General features: G+C 28.8%; 1 protein-coding gene across 1 annotated transcript in view; it reads left to right on the top strand.

Annotated features, from left to right (window-relative positions):
* The window catches only part of LOC108686332 (DNA fragmentation factor subunit beta), an 8,882-nt gene extending 1,892 nt beyond the window's left edge, over positions 1-6,990 (top strand). The window contains exons 2-6 of the mRNA XM_018191594.1: positions 231-332; positions 3,351-3,480; positions 4,867-5,078; positions 5,784-6,394; positions 6,751-6,990. Coding sequence (XP_018047083.1) covers positions 231-332; positions 3,351-3,480; positions 4,867-5,078; positions 5,784-6,394; positions 6,751-6,910 — 1,215 coding nt within the window. The 3' untranslated portion in view covers positions 6,911-6,990. The remainder of the gene's footprint in view (positions 1-230; positions 333-3,350; positions 3,481-4,866; positions 5,079-5,783; positions 6,395-6,750) is intronic.
* The last annotated feature ends 1,447 nt before the right edge of the window (positions 6,991-8,437 follow it).

The raw sequence follows: 8,437 nt of genomic DNA, 5'->3' as shown, positions 1-8,437 counted from the left end.
CTTTAAGTTTTTATTTTTTTTCTGTAAGCATTTAAAAAATGACAATATGTCAGAAAGCTTTATTAACTGCATATTTCATGCAGATTGCACAGCATACTTTATTATATATTTATATAAAATATTAAATTAAAAAAACATCTTCTAACTGGGATAAATATTTTTAAATAATTAATAAAATTCTATATCTATATAATTAATTTATAATTTCCTATTTGACAAATTTATTTCAGCTCAAAGGCTACAAAGTGACCGATGTGAATCGTACACGAAAAATCGGTATTGCCTGCCGAAATTTTCAGGATTTAAAACAGAAGGCGTGTTCAAAGTTAAATGTAAGTATTAATATGAAGTAAATGATAGTCATAAATGATCTTTTTTTTATGGTAAGCTATAATTTTGGATAATGCGTTCATATGTACGTCGTAACAAAAACCGTATCATATGAATGATTCAACATGTTTTCAAACAATGTAAACTGCGCAAAAATGGAACAAAGTTTGTCAAGTAAATACGCGTATTTACATTTATTGAATATTTAGATGTTAATGATTGATACAGATTTGAATTGAATTTATATATTTTGAAATGCTAATTCACGTAATACACAATACTATTATTATATAAATAATGCGAGTTTTTATTTAATTTGACGCGCAATTTAAATGATGACATAAATAGTATGTAAATTCATATAGAATTAATAAGCACTTAAAATCCAGCTTGACCGCCAAGGCTTTTTTCCTTTCTTGTCATATATTCATATGTATGATCCTAGAAACTCTTCATTTAATATTTTTTATTAAATAAAAAAGCAATTTGCGTTGTTTAGAATGTTCAAAGTAAACATCATGTAATTATTACGTACTTTTGATTCAAATATATATATTGTTTATAACAAAATGATCACGATAAAGATTAAAAACAACGGCCGATGCAGTTACAATTGAATGACCATAAGTTAATTATGAATTGCTGTTCAATTTATGGCTATTAAATGCTTCGTGGAATGTGGAATTTGTTCTTGCGAAAGCAAGAATAGTGATCAGTGCACGTGCATTAAATGATTCATTATTGTATAGATTTACTAGACTCTCAATATACTTATTCAATGCATTTCTTCCTTTTCATTATGCGCACACTTAATTGTTTAAATTATGTTTAATATATTCTAGCTATTTCCGTCCTGACTTTCTTCCAAGTTATTTTGCAATCAGTATTGTACTGTGATGACTTTTATATTATTCGCTACAATCTTTAGATTAATAGGAGTAGTAAATTGGAACACAGACACATAGCATAGGTCACAGTGTTTGCTTAATGTAGCATTGCGAAAATAGAAAGCTATTCATTAAAGAGATGTACAGAAACTTGCATCAAGTAACAAGAATATTCTATAGAAATTAACAAGCTGACATGTATACTCTTGAAATATTGTCTCATTAAGTGCAGATATGATGGCATAGTTTAAAAATTCTCAAGAAAATAAAATTTGTATATTAAGGCTATACTATTTGATATCAAAAGAGATATCAAATTTGATATTAATGATAATCCAATTGCGCGTTAATATTTTGTTATCTAACTTTCGTGTATATGTAAATTTCTGTGTTAATTTGTTAGTATAAACTACTGTATTAATGTATGCACTTAGGAAATAAAATAAATTTGCATGAATAATATTTTTTGAATTATTAAACTGTTTAACTCAATTTTAATTAGATTAACGATATATGAAGAAGCAATGGCGATTTATAAAATATATTAAAAATGATTAAAAATAACTCAAAGGTATAACTTAGGTATAATTTTACATTATAAATATTTAACAATATAATATTTAACAATGTAATATTTAACAATGTGTTTTACTTGAATAATATGATTTTTATACATATTGATATTCTCGAGAAAAGAATCTTTACTTCTGTGATTAAAGTAATAGTAATTAGTAAGCAATTCAATTTTTTATTTTTTATAATGTAATAAGAAGGAATACAAATTACTGGAAAAAGAAAATGTTATTTAATTGTGATATTTAGTTAAATATTCCCTTATATTCTTTTTTTTGGTATGATAATGTGAATATTTAATACAACTGCGATAATATGATAAAAATACCAATAAAGAGATATAAATGTCTGATTTAATGTCGATTTGTACCCAGCACATTTTTTCAATGCCTGCCCTTGAAAGAGACGTAATCGGTGATAGCATTTCGCGGGTAGATAGGTCGATCCAGTTTTAGTGTGCCCTTGAAATCCGCATCTGGTCGGCCGCAACCGCTGGCTCTATCGAACCAGCCGGGCCAGGGACAGGAAGTGATCTCAATGTTAAGGGCGCGAATCTGTTTTTCGCATTGGTTCGAAGATCGATCCAAATAATTTCGTTAGGTCAATGTCAACCCGAGTTACTCAAAATTATAAATATTCGCTTCTTAAAATTGACGTTCTTGAATAATATTACCAAAAGAAATTAAAAACAAAATTAAACCTTGCGTATTACATTCAAATAAAATAAAAAATTATTTCTAAAAAATATTACTAAAAAGTATTATCTACTAAAAAATTATTATGACAGTAGCAATTTTAAAATGACGAAACAATGTTTCTACTTCTATATGTTTTGATAACATCGTTATAAATAGATTAATTCCTTCACAATCGGAAAAATTTGTTAAATTTAATATTTGACATTTAAATGTCAAAATGTCCAATAAAATGTTTATGTTAATTTAACTTTAGCATAAAATGCTCAAATAACACAATTACAAATTAACACCAAATATATTAAAAATTTTAATACAAAAATAACAGTTTTAATACAAATATAATATGCTTTTCTACCGTATCTGAAGTAGCATCACATTATAATAATGATAATAATTTTAACATAATGCGATTCAATAATTTTCTCATATTATATATTTATACTTTTGACAACTTCGCTGTTGAAGAGAAAAGTTGAAAGTTCATAGAATACGCGGCAATTTACAATACTGATCTCCATTATTTAGAATCGTTAAAGAAATATGAGAATGACGTCGTCATGCTAGAGAAGTGATGTAAAAATTAATGAAAACCTTGTGTTTAGCCTTGAGAAAATTATTTATATTTCCATAAGAAGATAACAGGATTACATTATGGTCTTGACTGATTTGAGATATAGAATATTTTCTCTTATTACCTCATTAATTCAAAATTATTAATTCATGAGAATTAAACGTTAATTAATTCGTGAACAAAGAGGAAAAGGATTTCTTCAATGTAAATATATAAAACGTAATACCCCTTGTCCAAAGAGAATTAATGAAGTAGAATGATAAACACTGATCGATCCTGCGTTTTCTCTAGGTAACTAACGACCCAACAGAAGTGAATGTCTTCCTTTTAGACGGATCATTGATCGATGAAGAATATTTTCATACATTGGAACCACAGACTACTTTGATCTTGCAAAAGCCTGGAGAAAAAGTGTTATCTGGTTAGTACAACAATGTAATACGATAATTAATAACATTAAGCATGCTTGAAATTGGAACAAGAAACATTTTACACAATAACAACAGAAAAAAAATTATGTTATGTTCAGAATTTGAATATTTTATTTTTAATCTTTGAGATGACTTTAATCGTTCTAGAGTTAATCAATAACATAATTATTTTGGAATTTTATGGAACCTAAGGAATTAGGTTTACAAAGAAGATGATTATTATAACAGCATCGAAGGGCTAGGAAGAATTACGAAGTTGTCACACGGAAAATGTCTAATAGATTTTTAATTCTGAAATAATTTACTCAACTTAACAATTTGTTTTCATTTTTTAGACAATAGAAAATATTATCATTTGTTAAAATTTTGCATTAACTTTTTATATTTCTTATAGGAAATTCGATTCTACTCACTAGTGCATTCTGATGCATATTATAAAGCCGTTTTACACTGATTTAATCTGAATAAAAGTAGTAGTTAATAGTAAATCTGAGTAAAAGTAAAATGCAAATATTTAGAATTTTTAAATATTTTATCTAACAGCATCATACAATAAAGTGTATTGAGGATTTCGTAGTTTAATTCATTTCTGTATTTATATTGAACATATATCTTTACATCAATCTGTGTACGACAGCTTAATGTGCACAAGTGCTCAATGAGTGTGCCTAACTGAATTCGCTATAAAAAAAGGAAGAACCATTCAGGCTGAGTTGTTCCATTTTTCAATAAATGTCAATTTATTCGCTCTCTTGCTCTCATTCTCTCGCTCTCATTCTCTCTCTCTCTCTCTCTCTCTCTCTCTCTCTCTTTCTTTCTCTCTTCTTCCTATGCTCTTTCTTTTATCTATTAAATAAATTATCACAAGTTATCTGAAAATGGAGCACTAAGAATCATTTTTTCAAATATACATGTAGATCTTACGTACACATTTGATTCTTCCAATTGATGCTGTTATTGCAATTACGATGTTTTTAATCATCGAAAGATTCGCAGCTGTATAAAGCTGACACTACTATGCTTTCGTTATAGCTTTTCGCTAGATCTTCGTGAGATTTTTGCATTGTGCGTCTGTTACGTAGTATTCGCTATAATTTAAGAACACTTCCGAGATACATTGGTTTAAAAATTCATAAGTTTATCATGATACAAAAATGAATGCAATGCGCGTTTGGCCTTACGCCAGAATTAAATATTCCAATCCAGTGTCAGCCTCTTGAAGCTTGCGAACTTTTTGCAAAGTTAGAAACTTTAAAACAAATTTAGAATTTTTGGCAAAGTTAGGCGCGGCATTTTTGCAAAAACAGATCGCCATTTTTAACTGACACGTGCGAGGATGTTGCACAATTTTTTTTTCAAGGACGAATGATTTGCAGACGCGGACATTCTCTATGAAGCACTGAGACGCGTGAACATTGATTTCCTCACTGCCGGCGACAGGGTGACGCAATTCCTGACAGAGAATCTTAAAGGAAAAGTCGCTTTGTTGAACAAAGTGTTGAACAAGGATGATTCTAAGACAGCGCTCAGTACAAGGGAGGAACATCCGGAGTGGTTTGAAAATTTGGAAACTAATTGCATGACGAAGGTATGTTCAATAAAATCCTCTTTAATAATATTTTAATTAACAACCCATATATTCCGACATCTGTTAAGGATGTATCATCCATACAATAACCGCATAAATTGAAATTAGAAATTATTAATATTTTATATTATAATGAACTATATACATACACAAAAGTTGCTTAAATAACATTATATTTTTACTGAACACATTTTATAGTTAATTTATTTTGTCAATAAACATTAAATTATTTTAAACAAAATCTTAATTTTTCTATATATGTACTTTAAATATTCAAGAGGATTTATAGCGATACAGAGATTAGTTGTTTTGTAAATAAATAAATAAATAAATTTTGTTTAGCGATAAAGCCTTACTTAAATCATTCTAAATATTTTAAATACTTATACAAAGAAATTAAGATTCTTGTCATTATTTCTTAATTACATTTTCATTAGAAAACATTTCTAGTTTTTCATTAAAATAATTTATGATTCAGGTTTTAAACTGAATTTTGTGTATTACTTTTGAATGTGATCTAAAATAGTTTATAATTATCTCATAATTTTTTTCATTGTTTTGAAAATATGAATAATATATCCTTAAATATGATGTTTGCGCACATATTACATGATATAATTAATATTTTTTTAATTTACAAATAATATATTTTTTGCGTCTACATAAATTAAAAATTTTGAAATTAAATCGATCCTTTACTTATAGGAAGCATACATGCATCGCAGATGTCAGGATAGAATACGCACTTATCTTTATAAAACGATTGAACAAATTAAATGTTCAGACGTGTTCATGAACGATTACAAGGCGAGGCAACAGCTTCTGCATACAATAGCATTCTTCAAACTTCAACTTAAGCAGGATCACTATTTCGGGTATTATTTTGACAGGAGCAGAGCAGAGTCTGACACTAAAAGCGACAATGACGAGACCGATTATGATCGATGTTACGAACACTGTCCCTGCAATTTTGGTCGTATTGACGATGAAACATATCTTCATCAACGATATCTACGTTTACCTCAGTCATCCGATACTAATTCGATTGCTAATTCAGATAAGATTGACGAAACGGACGCAAGGAAGTGCCTCGCGTCTGAGAAAAACACGAAAACGGCGAATGACGATTCGGAGAGCTGTTTTTATCGTGTGAAACTACGAGAAAAGCAAATTGCTATTTGCAATAAGAAAGGCGAATTCAAATGCGAAGGTCGGTGGAACACCGATGGCTGTCCCTACGGCGATAGACACAAGATTAATCCATACAAATCCAAGGAGGATCTTGTCTTATTCTCTACATGGAATTTGGATCACAAGTAAGATAACCGTTATGTAATATTTGTCCTTGATTGATGTAATTCATTATAATACACTGGATGACTTTATGAAATTGTTAACCATGTATAGAAACTTTGCGATAAAAATTTAAATCCAGAAAAATATTTTTTTGATTGGCAATATTAATATTTGGCCCTCAATAATTGGCAAAATTTGATTACTTTTTATCATTTACTGTTTGTCCCAATATTATACACACAGCAATCAATTTATTTACTTTGTAATGAATATGAATTTATAAACAGCGTAAAAACCGTTTAGCAAAGTTTATTTTATTACTATGAAAGAAATTAATAAAATCGTAGATTTGAAATAATCTGATTGTCATCTGCAGAATTGAAAGATCCAGGACACTTATTCCAAAGCTGCTGCAGATCTCGCGACAAGACACGATTAATGAAGAGGATATCTACGACTGTTATGACAATCTGTTTACCGTGAAGAATTTAAGACTAGTCCATATCGTATGCCACGATAAAGGATCGCATAAATAAGCACTAACACTTCTGGAAGATAATAGGGGTTTGGCACATATATTACGCTTCCAAAAGTGCCAATCGTATATATGTGAATGCTAGAGAATAATACACCTGAGAATAATATACCTGAATGAAATGATCCACTCATATGTAATATATGTAGAGCGCGCGATCTCTTCAGATCTCTACAAATAAGTATATTTAATACGTTTAAGTGCTGTTGATAAAATATAGATTTAGAGATTACTAATGTTATATTATCAGGCATACTTCCATTGCAGTATGAAATAATGAGCAATAACATTATAATAATAAAATATCCGTTTTCCCAAAAGTTCGAAACATTCAAATTTACATTGATTCTATTTGTGGATGATATAAAATTTAGTTTCAAATAATATTGATATGTAAATTGCATATGAGTTTGATTCCGCTAATTACTAACACGAAACGTTGAACAGAGAATAATACAAAATCTATCAATATTAAATCCACGTATAATCTTAAGTGTTACTTGATGATCCATTGATAAGATCTGAAATATAATCAAAGAAGAAATTCCAACATACATGCATATTTATAAATAATTTAAAAATAATTGAAGATCTACAGAACTCTCACATAATATCTTAATTATACAATTCTTCAATCGGAATGATTATTCCTAAAATGATTTTCTTTATTACTCCGTTTTTGTAGTTTAGTATTATTTATACGTACTGATTTTTTTTTTTTTTTAAATAATTTTGTTTAAAGAAGTTAAAAATATTTTTATAAATCAATTATGAATACAGGGTTGCATAAGTCACACGCATAGGTAACCGTAATTTATTTCAACGGCTATAAAAGTTGATAAAAAGAAAAACTGTTGTTTCAAATACATCGTTAAGCATTGAGTATGTTCAGTGCTTGTAGGTATTTACCAATGAGTAACAGCTCTCCATTAGACTCACATCAGATCAGAAATGAGTCTGAGCCTCCGTCAGAATCAGATCAGAAGCTCAGCTTAATTAACTCTTGACGTGATCCGTCTTCTGATAAAGAACTGATACTCGTCTTGTGCTCTACAAATTGTGAAGTAGATTATCTTTCAGACATATTTTTATTCTGACTGCTCGATAAGAGACAAAACAAGTTCTGATATATACATTAACATATATACATTAACATATATATTATATTTAGAGAAAGTTACACACACACACACACATATATATATATATATATATAGAGTTTCGATAAGTTCTTCACTAATCACGCGAGAATGACTCTTTGATTTTTCAGTTTCGCATAAAGTCACATTCTCGTGCTGTCACGCTCGAAAACGAGCCTTGAAGTTATTTATTCATAAATGTTCACGAATTCGTCAATAAGACTTTTTTTTTCATAAACTTCCGATTTTCGCTTGTCTTCGATATAGGGAATTGTACTTCAGTGAGCTTGTACTTTAACGAACTATAGATATGATAAATAAGAGAATTATAAGAACATTTAAAGATACTTAGTAACCATTTATTGGAAAAAGTATTATTTTGCCGAAAC

This window comes from Atta colombica, unplaced genomic scaffold (assembly GCF_001594045.1).
Source record: "Atta colombica isolate Treedump-2 unplaced genomic scaffold, Acol1.0 scaffold175, whole genome shotgun sequence".
Classification (NCBI taxonomy): domain Eukaryota; kingdom Metazoa; phylum Arthropoda; class Insecta; order Hymenoptera; family Formicidae; genus Atta; species Atta colombica.
The sequence above is the reverse complement of the archived record's forward strand: the minus strand, read 5'-3'. Positions and strand labels throughout refer to the sequence as shown.